The sequence below is a fragment of the Eulemur rufifrons genome, chromosome 1 (assembly GCF_041146395.1).
Source record: "Eulemur rufifrons isolate Redbay chromosome 1, OSU_ERuf_1, whole genome shotgun sequence".
Classification (NCBI taxonomy): domain Eukaryota; kingdom Metazoa; phylum Chordata; class Mammalia; order Primates; family Lemuridae; genus Eulemur; species Eulemur rufifrons.
In genome coordinates, this window is record NC_090983.1 from 57,188,275 (window position 1) to 57,209,665 (window position 21,391).

General features: G+C 38.5%; 1 protein-coding gene across 1 annotated transcript in view; it reads left to right on the plus strand.

Annotated features, from left to right (window-relative positions):
- Positions 1 to 21,391, plus strand: part of ABCB11 (ATP binding cassette subfamily B member 11) — an 85,445-nt gene that overhangs the window by 40,019 nt on the left and 24,035 nt on the right. The window contains exons 11-18 of the mRNA XM_069494334.1: positions 3,785 to 3,898; positions 5,977 to 6,087; positions 8,155 to 8,280; positions 9,098 to 9,301; positions 10,943 to 11,113; positions 11,602 to 11,803; positions 13,058 to 13,127; positions 18,361 to 18,463. Coding sequence (XP_069350435.1) covers positions 3,785 to 3,898; positions 5,977 to 6,087; positions 8,155 to 8,280; positions 9,098 to 9,301; positions 10,943 to 11,113; positions 11,602 to 11,803; positions 13,058 to 13,127; positions 18,361 to 18,463 — 1,101 coding nt within the window. The remainder of the gene's footprint in view (positions 1 to 3,784; positions 3,899 to 5,976; positions 6,088 to 8,154; positions 8,281 to 9,097; positions 9,302 to 10,942; positions 11,114 to 11,601; positions 11,804 to 13,057; positions 13,128 to 18,360; positions 18,464 to 21,391) is intronic.

Sequence of the window (21,391 nt, forward strand, 5' to 3'; positions counted from 1 at the left end):
TCCCAGCTGGAGTCCCCTGATTGTTCAGCTTCTCGGCAGAATGCCACTTTCCTAGTCAGGCCTTCCATGCTCATCTGATCTTGTACTCTCTTCTATGGCTCGCTGGACTTTTCCTGCAGAGCACTCATGTGACATTGAACATTAGCATGTATTTATACTTGTCCCCACCCCTTTCTGCCCTCAGACAGTAAGGTTCATAAGGTCAGGGGAGTCAAAAATTAAATATTTTTGTTTCATTTGGCCTAGCAGGGAGATGGGAAGTAAGTTCACATAGATTCTTAAGTAAAATGTTTTGGCTCCAGATTCTGGGTGAAACAGGCACCAATTAAACAATGAAAAATAGCAAAACCTTTGCTAGCTGAAAGCTTACTATTTGAGGTCTGCTATTTTAATTAAACACATTTCTAGGGGAAATTGAGATTTTGATCTGCAAATAGAAATAATTATCAGTGGTCAAACCGTAATCATTCTAAACCACAATTTCATTAAGAGTATGATAATACACTAAGAACAACTTTTTAAATTCAGTTCATCTTTGCAACATGAACAGCTGATACCTCCTTGAACTTTATTTAAAAAAAAACTAAATATGACAATACATGCTAAAGTGTTTTGTAAACATTAAAGGGATAGTATAGATGGAAAGTGTTACCGTTATCATATTTAACTTCTTAACAATTTAGATACAGTTTTGCACACTGGAAAAGCCAGTTCAAAAGTATTGCGGGTCTGAAATCTGACTACAAAATCCCTTGTCTTTATTGATCCAATTATGCCTAAGAACTTTTGACATTTACCAAACTATGGATACCAGTAGTTGACTTAGTCCCAGGTGCTTATATCTGCTTGCTATGCAGAAAGACATGCGTTGAAAAGTCACCCTTCCTTTCATTCCGTGCCTACAAGGAGAGGACACAGGCATGCATGAATAACACTTCAAAGGGAAAAATGAATAGGTAAACTGAGAATTAAATAATACACAATTCCATTGAGAAGCACTGAATAAAAAGCTCCTTGGTTACTCTCTCTTACAAGAATCCAATTTTATGGTTCTCAAGTTTCCTGCCAGTTGAACTGTGGCTACTCTGTATCTTCTGTAAATAATTCATTCTTTCAGCTGATATGCCTTGAGTACTTACTATATGCAGACAGGGCATACTATGTGTCTCTAACATTTTAATCATCAATTATTAACCTCTTACTTCTAACATCTTCCTGTAAGCCTCACTTACAACTTAGAAATTGTTCTTTGGGAAGATGAGAAGCATCCTTTAACAGCATAATCCTCAGTCTGTCTCTTGCTGTAAGCTCTTGGCCATACTTCTGAGTAGCCAGCTATGCAGGCTGAGTATTCATGAGCTGAGTTGAGTGATTTAATCCACAAAACTATTAATAATTAACAATCAGGTTAGTCTAGTACATTTTGTGATGCACAAAATCATTACTGGCTGCATGGTAATTGGGCATAAATGCTAAGTAGTTCACATAAATGACTGTAACTAGTATCGCTTGTACACAGACAAATAATATACTCTATGGTCTGTTAGGGAAAGATGAAGGGGAACAGAATGGTGCAGAAGGTGTCTCTTTCATGCCCCTCTTAAGTTTCAGGATTCATTAATAAAAAATAATAACAATAATAGAGGGTAACATTTAGTGTATACAGGTCTCAAATACTGAGTGAGGAATTTAATAAGGTTACCATATGTAAAGCTCATGACTTCATTCTGTACTTGGAGTCATTATACTACCACTTAGAAAATGAAGTGGAGGCCACGAGGTTAAGAAATATGTGCTAAGTGGCATTGAATGGGATTTGAACTCAGGTCTCTGTGCGCCAGGGCCATTAACCACTGTTTTCCTGCCTCTGAATCTGTCTTCCAGGGGGCCACAGACCCCTTTTTCTTCTGCATACACTAGATTGATTGTTCCACAGCAGTGTCCCTTTCCGTCTCTCTCCACACTACTGCTACAAGGCTAAAGAATATGATATTTGGGGTGAAAAATCATGGCCTGTTGGGATGTGTGCTAGCTACTATGATGTTTTGGGGCATGTGCCTCTGTCCTGTCTTACTCGCTCCTCCCCTAAGAACCCTGGGAACCTCAATTTAGGCCTCCAGTGAGTCAGTCTAGACTTCAGACCAGGAGTCAGCAAATTATGGCCCATGGGCCAAATCCAGCCTGTTGCCTGTTTTTATAAATAACATTTTTTTTTTTTTTGGAGACTGAGTCTCGCGCTGTTGCCCGGGGCTATAGTGCCATGGTGTCAGCCTAGCTCACAGCAACCTCAAACTCCTGGGTTCAAGTGATCCTCCTGCCTCAGCTTCCCTAGCAGCTAGGACTACAGGCATGCACCACCATGCCTGGCTAATTTTTTTATATTTTTAGTTGCCTGGCTAATTTCTTTCTATTTTTAGTAGAGATGGGGTCTCACTCTTGCTCAGGCTGGTCTTGAACTCCTGACCTCAAATGATCTTCCTGCCTCGGCCTCCCAGAGTGCTAGGATTACAGGCGTGAGCCACCATGCCAGGCCTATAAATAATGTTTTATTGGGACATAGCCACAATCATTTATTTACATATTGCCTATGGCTGCTTTTGTGCTAAATGGCAGAGTTGAGTAATTGCTTCAGAGCCCATATGGCCTGAAAAGCCTAAAATATTTACTATTTGGCCCTTTATAGAAAATGATTGCCAACCCTGACCTAGGGCATGTAGAAAGTTCCTTTGCTGAGGTAGGAAGACCTCTGATCAGGGTGGTCTTAAACCAAATTAGTCTTTAGCTTGGCAATAGACTGTGGCCAATGACATGGCCTCATTGTGAGTCACATGAGTGGGACCAGTCTTTGGTTGGCAGGGTGGAGAGGAGGAAAGCTGTGTTCCTCCTGGAGCCAACTTGAGGAATTGCCTCATTGCCTCTTCCTAGTCTTTATAAACAACTGTGATAAAATCAGAGCACTATTTGGTAGGAGCATCTGGGCATGATCATGTAGGCTTCCCCTAATGTAATGAGATGGCTGTGTTGGTGAGTCAAAGGACAGCTTTCCTAGCTCTGCGTAGGGACCCGGCCACTCCACCTGCATGCAGCCAGCAACAGGTGAGGCTGGAAGCTGGAAAGAATGGCAGACTAGAGCCCAGGTTCAAATACTGATCTACTTATTAAACGTTGTGACCTAGGGCAAGTTAGGAAACCTCCATACATGTCTGTTTCCCCTTCTGTTGTAAGGATTAAATGACGTAATACAGATAAAGCACTTATTATTACTATTAGTGGTAGAAGTAGTAGTAATCATGGTTATCCTAGTGACTAGTGTACTAGTAGCAGTGGTAGCAAATCAGTTTTACACGTGCCAACCTCTAGGACAATCAAGCTGATCTTAGTGTTTTATTTGTTTTTGGCAACCCTTTAACCAGAAAACCATTATAAGGCTGATTATATAACAAATCAGATTATCATATCACAGTTCTAACCCACTTTGTTTCTATATGCTATATGCTGCCTTGCTTAGACCTCTTACTCTTTCCAAAACAAGTTCTGCTTTGTGGAAGAATGATGTTCGGTAAAAACATAATGTAGTCTTTTAAATCATAGCAGTGGAAAACTTGGAGATGCCTTACAGAATAAAAATTATTCCAGGCTTTTCCAAAGAGCCAAAGAGCTATTTAGCTTTAAAACTCCTGTGGAAGAATATTTCTGAGAAATCTGAGTTCACATGTATGGCCCAAATGATAGCATTATTTACACATTGACAAAAACACATGAAAACTCTCTCTTTTCATTTCAGATTTTCCTCGGTGTCATAGTAGGAGCTTTAAATCTTGGCAGTGCATCTCCTTGTTTGGAAGCCTTTGCAACTGGGCGTGCAGCAGCCTCCAGCATTTTTGAGACAATAGACAGGGTAGGTAAAAGCCAAAAGCAAAGACCATTAACAGGTTGGGGGTTGAAGGTGGGGAATGAACCCCTGAAGAATTGACGTTCAATGTTTAAAAATATGAGGAGCTATCACAAGACCCTTAATTTAGCAATACTTATTAATATTAGGTGTTAACATGAGTTGGACCCAATTCTAAGAGCTGGGGGTGCAGCAGTGAACGAGAACAAATAAGGCCCCTGATGTCTTACTCATGCTGGGAGACAGGCAATGAAGTAAGCACATTCAAAGATAAGACAGTATCAGGCAGGGTTAAGTATTATACAATGAAGGAAACAGATAGGGAAACGTGATAAGGTAGAAGAGTCTTTAAATTGGGTGGCAATTAAAAGGCATCTTTAAATTGGGTGGCAATTAAAAGGCGTCTTTTAATTGGGTGACAGCATCTTTGAGGAGGTAGCATTTGAGCTGAGAACAAACAGGAGAATCAGCCATAAAAAGGGCGTGGGGGGTGCGCAAGAGCAATGCAAGGGAAGTAAGAGCACGGGGAAGGTATTCATGGAAGAGAGACCTCCAGGTTGGGAAAGGGCTGGTGAATTCAAGAAGCTGAACGAAGTCCAGTGGGACTGAACAGAGTGAGCAGCGGGCAGAGGCTGGAGGCACGGGATGGGCCGGACCATGCAGGACTTTAAGGCCAAATTCATAAGACTGGATTACTGTCTAAATTTGGCGGCAAGTCTCTACAAGCTTGTAAAGGACCTTGGTAGCCTGGCTAGGGTCTTCCTGGTTAATCTACTGAAGCACATTGGAGGTCAAAATCCAAGCACAGAAGGGGGAGTTGGCCACCTGTTCTTTCTCTCTAAAAAAAATTTACTGGGCTAAGAGTCAGAAGCCCTGGAAATCCAAAGCAGATTTATGGTTTCCCCTGAACTATGAGTACTTTTTGCCAAACAATGAGGCTGTGACCTACCTAAGGAAACTACTCATCATTTTATCTGTTTTATATTTTGGGCTTCACATATTGGGGTATGGAGATATTGTTGAAAACCGCATGAAATTGTTGATCTATTCAAATTCTACCTCATTCTTAGGGTTGTTGTAGGTTAAAATGAGATGATGACTCTAAAAGGGCCCTGAAACTATTACAAAAAATTGAGGCATTTAAAAAGTATTTTATTATCTTTAGTAGAGACCCAAGAGAAAGAGGATAAATTATATTATGCTCCTAAATAGAGCTATGGTGATGAATTTCTATCACTAGCTGTAGAAGAGAGAGGCTGATCCTGGAGTGTTCTGGTAGTAGGAGGTGGCCCTCACTTTCGTCTGATTAATCGGAATGGTTAAATTCTATATTAGGCTCACTACTAACAACAGAGGTGAAATTCAGCTTATCAGTTGAAATTTGATATTATTTGAAGACACTGCTTAAGAACACTCAGTTTTGATCATCAACTGCAATGGATACTCAAATGTATAGAATACCCTTGGACTCTAGGTTGGTGGACTAGTTGCGTGATCTAGGCAAGAAACTTAATCTCTCTGAAATTCCCCCACTTCTTCAACTGAAAAATGGGTCTAGTTAGGTTATGGTGACAATTATTATACACAAATGAAAAAGGCATATTAAAAAACCTTGTACATTGGTTCTCCCATAATATTATCTCAGTAATATAATAATATGTATTATAATATATAACATTATTGTCATATATTTTACATTAATTATGTTAATACTGTATATAGTATATTAATAAATTATATTATATTATAGTACTATATTATGTAATATCTCATGGTAATAACTCAATAAATAATAGTAAGTAAATGAATTAGTAAAATATAGTATATATGATCTTAATATATAACATATAACAATAGTATTAATGTATAGTAATATAATAATATTTCACACTAACATCTCAATAAATAGTAGTGATTATTATCACTATTATTAATAAATAATATGGAAGCAACTTATCTTTGACATATCTCTGTAACGTTTGTTTCCTCTGGTTATAGCTCTGTTTTATGGGTAGACTTAAACTAAGATGGATGGTAAATATATATAACACATGTTGCTATATCCCTTTCATATTCCACTCCAGAAACCCATCATTGACTGCATGTCAGAAGATGGTTACAAGCTGGATCGAATCAAGGGTGAGATTGAATTCCATAATGTGACCTTCCACTATCCTTCCAGGCCAGAGGTGAAGGTGAGTCCCGGTCTTTTCCCTGGAACAACAGACATTTTCTTCTTTGATGATTCATTTCCAGAACCACAGATTGCTTTTTTTCTGAAGGCTGATTCAGTTCCTAGGAAGAGGGAATGGAGGCATATTCCTCTGGAAGTGTCCTCAGCTGTTGTGTCATCTTGGATGACACACCACATTCCTTCGTGATAACCATCCTGTGCAAATCCCTCTGGTTGGAACAGTCTGGCTGCACATTGAGGCCAAGTGAACTCTAGGACACTGTGTTGAAATGAGTGGCAGGTCCAGTCATTCTGAGCACATGCCAGGTAAATGGCAAGGCAATCAGAGCAATCAGGAAGCATAGCTTCATCCCCACCTCTGTACAGACTGCAGAGAGTGGAGCATGCTGAGGGTAGTGTACGACATGGTAAAGGAAAGCTGCTGTTTTTGCAGGTTTTTACTTGCCATATGTAAGTTCTCCAGGGTCACCAATCAGTCCTTACAGGAAGGTATCCTTGCAATATTATGCTCACATTGTCTTATACTAAGTGATTGTCCAGGGTACATGGTGAAGAATATTTACTTTCCTGCCTTTAAGGTGCCTTTAAAGGAAATTTACAGGAAAATTTACAGAAATATTAGGATCTACTCCCTCTGAATGAATTGGCTTTGAAATGAAACTTATTCCTCATTTTTAACTGAGTACCTCTAGGTACTCTTTCTTAATAATATTTCTGTTATCCCCAAAGGACTAAATCTCATCTTGTTAGCATAACTTAATTCTGACACTGCATACCTATAATGTAGACAGATGTGTATATGTGTGTATGTATATATAGAGAGAAGATAAACATATATATATATAATGTAGGTAAATATTTATATTATATAATATTTATAATATATACATATATGATATTAAATATTTATATATATTTACTTGCATTTTATATCTCTATAACACACCTATGTTATAGGTATATAGGTAAATATAAATATATATCCATAAATATATAATACAAATATATAAATTACATATTTGAAGTTTATTTTTATTATTATCTATTGCATATGTACCTAAACATCAAATGTCATAATGGATGTAAAAGTGCTTTGCAAGATATAAATCACAAGGTAGTACACACTCATGCAGTAAATATTTTTGGATGGATGGCTAAAACTTTCTTTATAGTAGCCACTCAGAACCAGTTCACCGTAGCTGCTCAACAAATAGTGGTTGAATTGAAACACATTTATTTCTTTTTTCTAGTACGTATTTAGCCCTGCTGGGCACCACATTGTACTTGGACCATGATGATAAAAAAGCACACTTGATCCCTGCCTGTTCTGGGGAGATTGTAGTCCAATTCAGGGCCAGTAAGTGGAATATACTCACAAGCTTGACTTTCTAGTGTGAAATGAAAGACATGAAATTTAGTCACACAAAGGACTCCAAACCACCTTTTCCATAATCAGTACAAAAATCACCTCTTAATTGGTGAAAATATCCTACAGATAGTTATGAATTAGCTTCTTTTTCTTTCCTCCCATGACCTACCAGCATTCATTCCCTACCTGCAAACACACCATGAACATTTATTAGGTAAATTTATTGAAATGATATGTTTGTATACCATACAAATGTGTGACAGTTTAAAATCTGAAAATTGGTTTATTTCTAATCCATGATCAGTAAATTAGTATTATATTTCTAACTTAATGATTTTTTTCTTTAACTGAGTCTCTTTTTCCTGTTATGTCAGAAATATTTTAAATTAGATTTTGGAACATAATTTTTAAAGTTAGCACGGCATATTTACTTCAGCTGTGTTAACAGGCATCATTTTATTTCTAAGCCACAGCTATCTATTAAATAAGTAAGTAATGTGTTAAATGCTAAAACCTCATCCTAGGCACTGTTTTCTTTTGCTGGTTATTGATGGATATTGTTATATATTGCTTTGGGGAGCATATGTAAACACACGTGCATGTACAGAGTATCCTCACAAAGCATCCTTACCTGTAGCCTAATTGTTTGATTTGGTACACTGTGACAGTCTGAACTGTATTGTTTTCTTTCTTCTCCAGATTTTAAATAATCTCAACATGGTCATTAAGCCAGGGGAAATGACCGCTATGGTAGGATCCAGTGGAACTGGGAAAAGTACAGCACTGCAGCTCATTCAGCGATTCTATGACCCCTGTGAAGGGATGGTGTGTATCTTTCAGAAACTTCTCAATACTTGGACACAGGAGAGTGCAAATGGCAAATATATTGGTCAAACACAAAGGCTTAGAATATACTGAGACTGTCCTGGAACATGTATAGTTGACTTAATGATTTGCTACTGAATTGACGGGACAAACTCCCTACGTGGCGACAGTGTTCAATGAATAATCAGTCAATTCCATTCTCTCAGTCATGTAACTGAATGTGCAGACACAGTCATGTGCAGCATAATGACATTGGGGTCAATGATGGTTTCTTGATGTAAGATTTTTACAGTTTTGCTAATAGTGATTTTTATTTGCTCCCACTTATAGCTTCAATTGATTTTGAACAGCAAAGCTGTTATTTGATGAATCTGGCCACAAAGTAAGATTTACTATTAATATAAAGCATATATACAAGATGGAATCATTACTTACTTTTATTTTATTTTCTTAGTCCATTGTTGGTCAGAAGTCAAAAGATAATAAAAATATTCAAAGTATGAATATAAGGTGAATAATGGATTCTACTATTTACTGAGGAATTAATAACTTGTCCATTCCTGGGCCAACAGTGTTAAATTAAGTGACCTTTATTTACATCACTTGTGTTTCTACAATGAATTGTCCTGCAGCTATACTTGATTTCAATTACATAACGTCATTCTTATATAAACAACCACATTTCAAGAAGAATTGTTTCTGCTACAATCTTGTTAGTCTTTATTTTTTTCTCCCCATTGGTCAAGTACAACATAATATTATGATTCAGAGCCCTGAAGGATTCTAAGAGATGTGATGTTGTGCTCATTCTCTCCAGGTGACTCTGGATGGTCATGACATTCGCTCTCTTAACATTCAGTGGCTTAGAGATCAGATTGGAATAGTGGAGCAAGAGCCAGTTCTGTTCTCCACCACCATTGCAGAAAACATTCGCTATGGCAGAGAAGATGCAACCATGGAAGATATAGTCCGAGCTGCCAAGGAGGCCAATGCCTACAACTTCATCATGGACCTGCCACAGGTACCCCCAGCCTTCTCCAAGGGGAAACCTAGAAGTAACAGAAGGAAAAAAAATTACATAATAAATATTTCATTTAAATCTTTAATCATTAAATTCTTAATGTCATGTTTTATTTTCACTCCTGGAAAGGTACCATGAGTTTTCCGTTTCATCTGAAAACACATTGTTTATACATTCAAAATCTACCAAACTGGGGAGCTTTCCTTTGAAAAGTTCCCTTTGTCATTAATATATTAGGAATCTACCAAACTAGGGAAGTACCTTTTTAAAAAGTCCTTTTGACATAAATGCAATGTCCTTATTCAATCAATTAAGCATTTGTGTAAGCAGATGCTAAATTTGTCATGTGGCAGTAACTTGCACAATGCTTTCTTGATGCCTATCATTGTCATTTCTCTTTAGTTTTCTTGTGCTTAGAAGCTAATATTGTGTCCTCACTACCATATCTCACATATTCAAAAACAATTCTTCATATATCTTTATTCTAAGCAACAACGATTACAAAAATATGTCCACATTATTATAGATTTTTTCCCCTGATGGTCTGCTAAGTCGAAGAAGAGATATTATTAACAATTAATATGCATATGGTGCTTACTACATACCAGGCACTGTTCTAAGCACTTTACATCTATTAACTCTTTTAATTCTCACAACCACCCTATCAGGTAGCTACTGTTATTTTCCCCATTTATAAATGGAGAACTGAGGTTCTGAGAGGTCAAATGGTTTGCTCAAGATTATATAGCAAGTAAGCGGGAGAGACAAGATTCATACACAGGTAGTCTGGCTCTAGAGTCAGTGATCTTGAACTTCTAAATTATCTTTATGAACAGAAGTGCTGCTGTGAGTATGATATCGTCTAGTAATTAAAGAGTATAAAGCTTTAGAATCAGACTTGATACAAATTTCAGCTTTAGAATCAGACTTGATACAAATCCCAGCTTCTCCAAGTACAAGCTTTATACACTTTCACAAGTTACTGTACCCATGTATGCCCAGGTGTTTCCTTATTCATCAGTTTAGGAGACCTTCCTCATGGGGGTGTGTACAAGAACTAAACGAGATAATATGTGTCAAAAGCTCAGCAGTGGTGGGTGCTCAATTCATTTTGGTTTATAATAAGCAAGATAAATGTCTGACCATCTAACACCTCCCTGTTAGATTCCAATGTCCTGCTAAGCAAGTGAGATACTCAGTAACTACCTGCTGTCAATGGTAATAATTACAAAGTTAGTCTGACCTTTCATTCGCAATATGCAGACAGCCTTAACATTATGCTTTGCTGTGTTGTCTAACTAGAGAAAAGAGACAAGGGTTTGATATGCACTTTAATCCTCTAAGATGGATTTTTAGGACTCTGATCAATTTTTATCTTGGTTGAAAATGAAGTTGAGCTGAAGAGGAACATTTACACAGCCCAGTGAACCTGGGAATACAAGTGTAAATCAATTTCTTTATCTCACACACAAATATTGACTAGACAATAACCCATTTGGGGAAAGGGTATTTCCTTCTGTGAAAGTTGGACCTGTGAAAATTCATGCTTGAGAAGAAAGCTGAAAGGACCTCGTATTGGATCACTGTCAGGAGTCATCAAATTCTTCTCCCTTCATGCTTCGTGTGTCACCTTTCTCCTAGCAATTTGACACTCTTGTTGGAGAAGGAGGAAGCCAGATGAGTGGTGGCCAGAAACAGAGAGTGGCCATTGCTAGAGCCCTCATCCGAAACGCCAAGATCCTGCTTTTCGACATGGCCACTTCTGCTTTAGACAATGAGAGTGAGGCCCAGGTTCAAGAAGCACTGAGTAAGGTTTGTGGACAGTCTGTGTTCATTTTACAGATCCGTGTGCAAATGCTTGTGCTGCTGCAGGAAAGGCAGTTCCTTGGGGTGTGTCTGTGGTGTGTGTGTGTGTTTGGGGTGTTTCATGTTTTCAGTCTGATTGTTTAGACTCAAGAATACTGGCTGACTACTGTCTTCCCCACAGTTGAACAGAAGACAGTTATGATTTGTTTCCAAAAGCTGCACATGTAAAATTTTAAATCTCGTAAGACTAATTTATGTGATTTTTTAAATTACTTTTTTTTTTTTTAGCTATTGATTGATAGCAGCAACAGGACCAGTGTGTCATGGGGTTTATGGCCACAAGGAAGTGTGCTTTTCTAATGTCTGCAAAGCCTATCCAAAGATATTCCCAGGGACCAAAGCTGTGACTTAGTTGTGGATTCTGAGATGATCCAAAGGTCAATGTCAGCTCTGTCTTCCAGTCTCATTTAACTGTGCACTGCGTGTTCTTACAGATTCAGCATAGGCATACAATTGTTTCCATTGCTCATCGCCTGTCTACGGTCAGAGCTGCAGATGTCATCATTGGTTTTGAACATGGCACTGCCGTGGAAAGGGGCACCCATGAAGAACTGTTGGAAAGGAAAGGCGTTTACTTCACTCTAGTGACTTTGCAAAGTTCAGGAGATCAAGCCTTTAATGAAGAGAACATAAATGGCAAGTGCCTCTTCCATTATGCTTGTCCATTATACCAAATAGTTAATACATATAGTGTTTTATGGCATCCTGTGCATTTTAATATACACTGATTTGTTCTCCCAACAGCATGGCAGGCATTGTATAGCTGGTAAAGGAGACAACTGAAGCTCAGGAGGTTATTTGATCAAGTCGTAGTGCTAAAACCAAGGTCTTTTAACTTTCAATTCTATCCCCTTTTCTTTACCCTGTGCGAATAAGAGAGGCTTCCTAGACTGTGTCCTGCACACAGTGGGAGCGCCATAATTATTGCTTGAGTGAATTAATCAATGACTAAAAAGTGTTATATTTACTTTCAAATGTAGATAGTTATTTCAGGCCCTAGTGCACCTTCTCTTTATCAATCTGAATTTTCAGACTCGATGGCTACCCCAGTCTAAATTACCTAGCCACTCTAAACCTTTCCACCATTTCACATTTGAATTTGTGGACTCCGTTAGGTATAAACACTGTGTACATTTAACCCTGGATCACTGTCAGGAGCCATCACACAGCATGTTATTCTGAATAGACTTTTGAAAAGTTTGGTAATTCTATCATTTTTTTTTTGCGCCACTTCTAGTGGACTTCTATTAATTTGATGAGTTGTGCTAAAAGATCTATTTCTCTAGAGCAGTGGTCCCCAACCTTTTGACACAAGGGATCAGTTTCGTGGAGGACAGTTTTTCCACGGACAGGGTTGGGGTGGTGGTGGTCGTCTCTGCCTCGGCGCCACCTCAGATCATCAGGTGTTGGATTCTCACGGGGAGCACAACCTGGATCCTCACATGAGCAGTTGGCAATGGGGTTCAGGATTCTGTGTGGGTCTGATGCCACCGCTGATCTGACGAGGGGGCAGGGCCCGGGTGGGGATGCGAGCAATGGGGAGTGGCGGTGGGTGCAGGTGGGGCTTCGCTTGCTCACTTACCCACGGCTTGCTGCCTGCTGAGCGCCCGATTCCTGGGAACCGGTCCGTGGCCTGAGGGCTGGGGACCACAGCTTTAGAGGGTACAGGCTATCATATGGTTCAAATGGCTCAATCTTGATGAAATTTTTTTGTTAGAATGTGCTGGGCAAGTTTCAAGTTTTATTTATTGCAATAAAGTTAATAGAATGTTTTGGCATTAAACATATTAATAGTAATTACATTCTAAGCAAACATAGTAAATAAATCTATTTAGATATGGGTTCTGCTTATTGCAGATACTAAGGAATTGCTCCTGTTGTGTTGAACAGGTAAAGATGCAACTGAAGGTGACATACCTGAGAGGACCTTTAGCAGAGGGAGCTACCAGGATAGTTTAAGGTAAGCTCAAGCCGTGGGGGAGATTTTAAGGTTTTCAAATATTCTCAGGAGTCCTCTGCAGCTGTAAACCCCAGGGAATATCTCAGGTACAACATGGAGAGCCCTAAGCAGATTCCCAAGTCTTGTGTAATATGAATATGCAAAGATCCTTGGTTGCTGTATTGACACTTATCTCTCCAGTTCATGGAGTTTTTTGTTTGTTTGTTTTTGAGACAGAGTCTCACTCTGTTGCCCAGGGCCAGCGTGCCATGGCGACAGCCTAGCTCACAGCAACCTCAAACTCCTGAGCTCAAGGGATCCTCTTGCCTCAGCTTCCTGAGTAGCTGGGACTACAGGCATGTGCCACCATGCCAGCTAATTTTTCTGTATATATTTTTAGCTGTCCATATAATTTATTTCTATTTTTTTAGTAGAGACGGGGGTCTCGCTCTTGCTCATGCTGGTCTCGAACTCCCGAGCTCAAATGATCCTCCCGCCTCGGCCTCCCCGAGTGCTAGGATTACAGGCGTGAGCCACCACACCCAGTCCATGGAGTTTTTTTGTTTAACTTTAATGTCTCATTTTATTGGGAATAGGGGTTATGATGGAGACACTCCATGGTTAAAATGTTGTTTATTGAGCTTAGAAAGGGGATTTTTAAAAAATCTGTGTTTAGTCTTTCTGCTCCCCAAGCTGACTGTGGTATAAAATACTATCTTATGTGGAAGTCAGATTCATGCCTTTAGCTCAATTCTTAAACCTACTAAGCTGCAATTGAATTACAAACACTTCTGCTCCCAGAGTAAACCATCTGAAATCAAATCTTTCCTTAACTAGATAAAATAAGAAATGTATTTTTTAGCTTTTAGAAAGAATTTCCTGACCAGGCTAAGTGGCTCACTCCTGTAATCCTAGCAATCTGGGAGGCTGAGGCAGGAGGATGGCTTAAGCTCAGGAGTTTGAGACCAGCCTGAACAAGAGTGAGACCTGTCTCTTTAATAAAAAAAGAGAAAAGAAAAATTAGCTGGGCATGGTGGCACACACCTGTAGTCCCAGCTACTTAGGAGACTGAGGTAGGAGGATTGCTTGAACTCAGGAGTTAGAGGTTACAGTGAACTATGATGACGACACTGCACTCTAGCATGGGCAACAGAGTGAGAGTGTATCTCAAAAAAAAAAAAAAAAATTCTAAACATGAGCTATTTATCTTTCTCTGGATCAATATAGAGGTATTTACTTTCAAAACATATTTTTGGAGTATACTATTAGAGAGATTATAAATTTTAGTCTTTCATTTGGTTTAAGAGTTTCAATAAAAGTGTTCCTCTAATGTTAAAAGTCTGTATGTTAAGAATTCTGCCCAGGAATATTTGTCTATATTCATAAAAATGTTATTCACTATTTTTTTCCCTAAGTTAGGAGGCTAGTCGTAAGTAATGGGCTGGCAGCAATCTCTCATTGCCTTTGCCATTTCTGGGACATTTAATGCAAGACTCAGATATATGACTTGCTCATTCAAGATGGCTAATGGTTTATTGAAAAGTAGTTAAAGAGGCTTAAAATAAGACATTCAGGTAACAACTCCATGTAGTTCAAACACAGATTTTATTCATTTAAGTAGTCAAGGAATAATTCACTTAAAAGTATTGTATTTATTTTCAAATGTAGATAGATACTTCGGGCCTTAGTGCATCTTTTCTTTATCAATTTGAATTTTCAGACTAGGGTTTTTTATTTTTTCTCTTGAGAACAAGCCTATTCAAAAAAATTTTAGAAGTTCTAATTTTATGGAATTTATTGAATTTGGAAAATAACAAAGGAATAGCTTCAAGTTATTCTATAAAGTAAAAGCTCTTAAAATTGTAAAAAAATTGTCAAAATTATTAGGCAATTTTTATAGACATCTGGCAGTAAGTTTAGTCATGATTTTCTGATTAAAATAAAAAATTAAGGCTGGGCGCAGTGGCTCACGCTTGTAATTCTAGCACTCTGGGAGGCCGAGGCGGGAGGATCGCTCAAGGTCAGGAGTTTGAGACCAGCCTGAGCAAGAGCAAGACTCTTGCTACTAAAAATAGAAAGAAATTATCTGGCCAACTAAAAATATATATAGAAAAAATTAGCCGGGCATGGTGGCATATGCCTGTAGTCCCAGCTACTCGGGAGGCTGAGGCAGAAGGATTGCTTGAGCCCAGGAGTTTGAGGTTGCTGTGAGCTAGGCTGACGCCACGGCACTCACTCTAGCCTGGGCAACAAAGCGAGACTCTGTCTCAAAAAAATAAATACATAAATAAATAAAATAAAATAAAAAATTAAAAGCACACAAGTCATTAGAATCACAACCTGAGGATAAACCAACTAACTTCTTAAACACAGAGAAACTGAGTATCTCTTTTGGTCACTAGGCTAAAGATTGCAAAGAGGAAGTATTTCTTGTGGTCATACCAAAAAGAAAATAAATATTTTTTTAACTTTCCAGATGAACAAAGTCTGCCTGTTCTAAGTAGTTTACTTCCAGTTTATTATTAGGACCAGATAACCATTTTTAATATAGACATTTCTTATTTGGCTATAATTTCTCACAAATTCTACATTTTAGTGACTATAATGAGAACTCCAGAAATACAATCTATACACAGAAAGTAGCTATTAACCTCCTGCAAAGATTTATAAGTTTGAATAAAAAGATCTGTTAAAAATATTTCATTGTATATGCTGACAGATCTTTTTTTTTTTTTTTTGCTAAAAAATGACTAAATGAAATGTTAATTTGTACCTTGTTTCTTTGACTTCAGTCTTTCTGATGGCTGAGTCCCTCTTCAGCAATATATTTTCAATCCAAGAATAATTTAGTGGATAACAGCAACTAATTTCATGAATAATAATGTTAAGACATAGAGTGTTTATTCCCCAAATTAGCAGTTTTCATTTGCAGTGAGAAGTGGTATGCAGCTTCTGAGAAGGGGAGGGGCAGATGTTGTAGGTTTCTGAAAAGGGGTGTGAGAGAATTCTTACTCTGGTGTTTCTGGTAGACTAGAGGGGAACCATCTGGCAGGTAGAGCCCCTGCCCAGCACTCTTACTGCTCATACTCTCGTGACAGCCTGTGCCAGACAGGTGGAATGGTTTGGGGAAGAGGGGGACAGAGAGACTTAAGAAATGTAAGATTAAAGTAGTAGAAATCCGAGAGATCAAGGGTATAGGTCTTCCCATTGTCTGAACTGGAAGGTAGTCAATCATATCTCAACGACCTCTCCTTCTCCACATACTCCTACTTTGGTGTCCAATTGCTCTGGGTTTGCTTTTTAGGTCTGTGACCTTAAGTCTCCCCTATCATGCACCTTGCTCTCTCCAGGTGACTCGATCCTATTCTGCATTCCTTTTGGAGAAGACATCTCAGCCCTAGTTACCCAACCCAAAGAAATTACTATCGTGGTAGAGCTTCAGGCGAGGTGGGAGTGGATGGGGCTGACCCAGAGGCCAGTTTGGTGCCATGGAGTGGGTGGGGTTGAGAAGTGGTTTCATGTCTGGTCATAATGAGACTTGGCAAGAGTTTGAATATGCAGGAGCAAGGAAGAGGGAGCACTTGAGGTAAATGCATGGGGTTGAACCTGGGTGACTAAGAGGATGGCAGTGTCATTAACAGAGTGTGGGAACAAATTGGAGTAACTAAGTTGACTTGTTACTGCCTTCTCAAGGAGGCTAGATGAGCCTATAGTAGGCAGGCACCACCTTGATATTTGTTTTAGTCTAATTTCACCTAGATACAAAATGATAGACATGTGAATGGTTCTGTCTAGATAGCTTAGAACAGTTGATGTGGGTCTCATGGCTGCATCTCTCTTTACACGTGTTCTTCAGCTTAAGCTTTCTAAAACACAGATTGGATAATGTAACTTCCTCCTCCCAAGTCATCAGCATTGCCTCTGTCATTTAAGACCCTTTATTTGCAGATGACCGAAAACCTAATGCAATCTAACCTTTAGAAATAATCAGCTCACACAACTAAATAGCCCAAAGATGCTTTGGCTTCAGGCAAGGCCAGAGCTTCCATGTTATGTCCAAGATAGATACAGTTTCTCTCTCTTCCTTTCTTAGCTCTACTATTTTACCCTTGGCTTCATTTTTCAGGAAGCTTGTTTCCTTGGGGATCTCAGTATATTTGTCAGCAACCCCCAGCACTGCATACTTTCAGGTTAATCTAGAGGATAATGGGGGCCTCCTTCCCAGGAATCTCAGGTGGGGGTGGGGCGGGGGGGGGCAGCCTGAACCAATTACTTCTTATGCTTGTCACTGCACATGCTAAGTATATTTACCAAGTAACCCTGTTCTCTCCAGCATCTGTGCTTCTGTTTATAATATTTTCTTAATCAGAAATTCTCTTTAGTCTACAAATACCCAAACTCTGCCTTAGCCACGTCTTCCATGAACTCTGTCTTGGTAACATTTACCATGCATTTCTTTTTCCTTTGAATTTCCACACTGTTTCTTCAAACCTGCCTTGCAGCACTTACTACATTCTCCCTTACATCAGAGTTAGGTACATGCCTCTTCTGTAAGATCTGAACTCCTTGAGGGAAAAGTCTGTGATTGACTAAGTAGTCTTTGTGTCTCCAACAGCACCCGGCATTGGTTTGCATGTTGTAGGTGCCCAGTAAGCCTCTGTTGAATTAATAAATGAAGGAATGGACACAGTAATCTAAATTATATTTCAATAAGATACTTAATGCATCCTTAGGGGTAGTATACAGCCTGGAGAAAATCTCACTGGAGGCCCTGTTTCCTTCTATCATTTGTATCCAGGTGGCATCATGCCAAAGTTAACATCAGGTATGAGAGAGAGAGAGGAAGAGAGAGAAAGATATAAAACTATAGTCTAAACCAGAGGGAGGTAAATGTGATGGATCATTGCCATGGTAGTAGTTAGCAGAACTATGTGGGTTTAGAATGTCTTTGCACCTTAGGTATTTTCTTGGTGGACTGGTGAACTTTGCTCCCTTTCTCTTTCTCCCTCCCTGGCTGCACTCTGAGCCTGGGTCCAACAGTTGCAAGAGTTCGAGGCCCAGAGCAATCAACTTAACTAGATCTGCCCTAAGAATAGCTGTCAAACCTAACCTGTAAGCTCCCTTACCTGGTTGCCGTGTGACCTACCAAGCATTTCTGTTTACATGCCATACGAAATGTAAACTTGGACACCAGTTGAGTCCTGTTCCAATCCGGCCACAATCTACGTTCTTGCATCTTTCTTTTTATTTTCAGAGCTTCCATCCGGCAACGCTCCAAGTCTCAGCTTTCTTACCTGGTACCTGAACCTTCATTAGCTGTTGTAGATCATAAGCCTACATATGAAGAAGACAGAAAGGTCAGGCACCAATTGCTCATGGGGAAATGGAGGAAATCTCTCCTGGGGCTATTGTTCTTTAAACCTAAGAGTATGAGTTTTCTAGGCTTATATCTAGTAATGTTTCACTAAGTCAAACTAAATGATATAACATTAGAACCTAATGAAATCTCAAAATTTTGCACAATATTTTAAAAGAAATGCCAATTAGCTAGTTAATTACTTTTAAGAATATATGGTAACTAAAATTCTAAAATTCTGGAATTCTAAGGGTTAATAATTCTAAGACACACTATCCTAATAAACACAGGGAATGTGTTCATTACATGTACTTAGCAGACTATTTGCTTACATGTAGATATCCTTTTACAAAGTTTTAAAGAATATCTGAAAATATTTTTCTCAAATTTTAAATTCTCCTTCTTAAATTATAATAACCTTGGGAAAAATATCTTAATGAACAAACATAATTGAATAGGCTAGCTCTATTAATTTTTTGATTAATGGAGGTCAGTTAGGTTTTATGGACATTTGTTTACTTCACACAATTTTATAATTGTTTTAAGATACATTTAAAATAATACTATTAATTTTAACATAATCCAGAATAGCATAAAAATTAAAGAGATAGGAGAGGAGGCAACATGTATAGCAACATAAAACTTTCTTCATAAGGATGCAGGTGTCTTGCTGCCGTGGACATTATCCAGCTTTCACACCAGGTGACCGTCATTCTCCCCCAAGCCTTTCCTGATCACTGTGCTCACACTTCTGCCTGACTGTCTCACTGTCATTCCCCTGTCACCCTTCATTGGAAGCTTTTCATGGTAACTTTTCGTACTGAGCCTTCACTGAAGCCATGTTGCCTTACTAAATTATAAGCGTCTTAAAGTTAGGTACCACATCTTATTTGTTTTTGAATCAACTTGATCACCTAACCCAGTGCCTTGCAACTAGTAGGACACCAGGGGATTTTAAAACTAGAATGAAAAATTGAAGTTCTACAATAAAAATAAAGCCCATACTGCAAGATTTATCAAAGCAAATAAGTCAGAGAAAATTTTAATTATAAACACATCCATTATGCATGGTATAATTTCAAATTGTCTTCAGTAAAATTCCAGCACGTGGGCCGGGCACGGTGGCTCACGCCTGTAATCCTAGCACTCTGGGAGGCCGAGGTGGGCGGATTGTTCGAGCTCAGGAGTTCGAGACCAGCCTGAGCAAGAGCGAGACCCTGTCTCTACCAAAAATAGAAAGAAATTATATGGACAGCTAAAAATATATATAGAAAAAATTAGCCGGGCATGGTGGCACATGCCTGTAGTCCCAGCTACTCGGGAGGCTGAGGCAGGAGGATTGCTTAAGCCCAGGAGTTTGAGGTTGCTGTGAGTGAGGCTGACGCCACGGCACTCTAGCCCAAGCAACTGAGTGAGACTCTGTCTCAATAAATAAATAAATAAAAATTAAAAAAATTCCAGCATGTGAATCCATTAGGAAGTAATTATGAACATTGGTTCACAATGGATAAATTTGGAATAAAGTGCAGTACTACTTATGATTGTGACTACCTTATGACTATGACAGAAGGATTATTAAGGCTATCTTTTGGTTTTAATAAATTAATATTGAATAAATAGCATTTTCAATATCTAATAGAGTTGGTTTAAATAAATTCCATAGAATACTTTTTCTCAGGAGCAGCAGGATGAATCACAGTAAGAGAAAACATGTAGCAAACAGGGTTTCTTACTGCATCTTGCCATTAAAAACTCAACTGCTCTTCTAATTCTAGAAATAACTATTTCATTTAGTCCGTGTTGCTGCCACAAGTAACTACAAGATGCATTATAAAAGAATAGGAGTTTAATACAAGGGAGAGGACCGAACACTACATTGACATTTCAAACATACTGGTACCAATCGTATTCAATTTTTGCATGTTTTTCTAGTTTCTGTGTAAATGCTTGGCAATAAAAATAAGAGGAGAAGGAAAGAAGGGAGGGAGGAAAGAAAAATCTGACTTTTTTGCTGCTGTTGTGCAAGCTGGCAGATGGCCTAGCATAGTTGCAGAGAACCGTGCGGTTTCCTGGAGGTCTTAGGTCAGATTCCCATAGAATTCTCTGGGCGCAAGAAGCACTCAGAAGAGAGCCATTCAAATAAAAGAAAATCTAAATTAAATATAGGGGCTAGTTTTAGAGAGATTAAAATGTTCCATATTATATTCTACTCATAAGCATTATAAATTAAAAATAGAACAATTAAACTCAATTAAATATAAGCCAGTGTAATTTTAAAAAGATGCTTACTTTATATTTTCTCTAGTTAAGGGAGATAGAAAAGAAAAAGAGAAAAAAAATGAAAGGGAAGCCAATGGGATTATGTTAAAACTCCAAGAAGAAAGGTATTATGTTAACATTGCTTGTTTGTACAATAATTTTATGAGTCCTTTAGATTTAAACAATTATTTTTAAAAACGAAACAATAGGATTAGGGTTAATAAAGTTTGATTTACGAAATTGCTAATCACAAGTAACATTATATGAGTTGCTCAGTTTTGGTATTTTAAAGCATTTTAATACTTAACTAAATTCTGCAAGCCAAAGCCTTGGGAAAATACTTTCTTTTTCTCATTTTGATGGAGAAGGCTTAACCTTGCCTTCTGTAGACTGGGAAATGTTCTGTTGCTAAAAGTTGGTTTACATAAAGGAGTTACCTCCACCTTGTGGTCTCACAGAGTATTGACTCAGAAAGGCTCATACTGAGCTGGCAACAGAGATGACGATAGCCCAATTCTCCTCGCTCTCCAAGCTGTACCATTAGCTCCCATAAATGAGGTCATATCTAAGTTATAGTGCTGACAGAATTAAGTTTAGAATTAGGGGAAACCCACAGGTTAGAGGTCTCTGTCTCTAACATTTAAGCGTCTCTTTCAGTGAAACTAAAAAC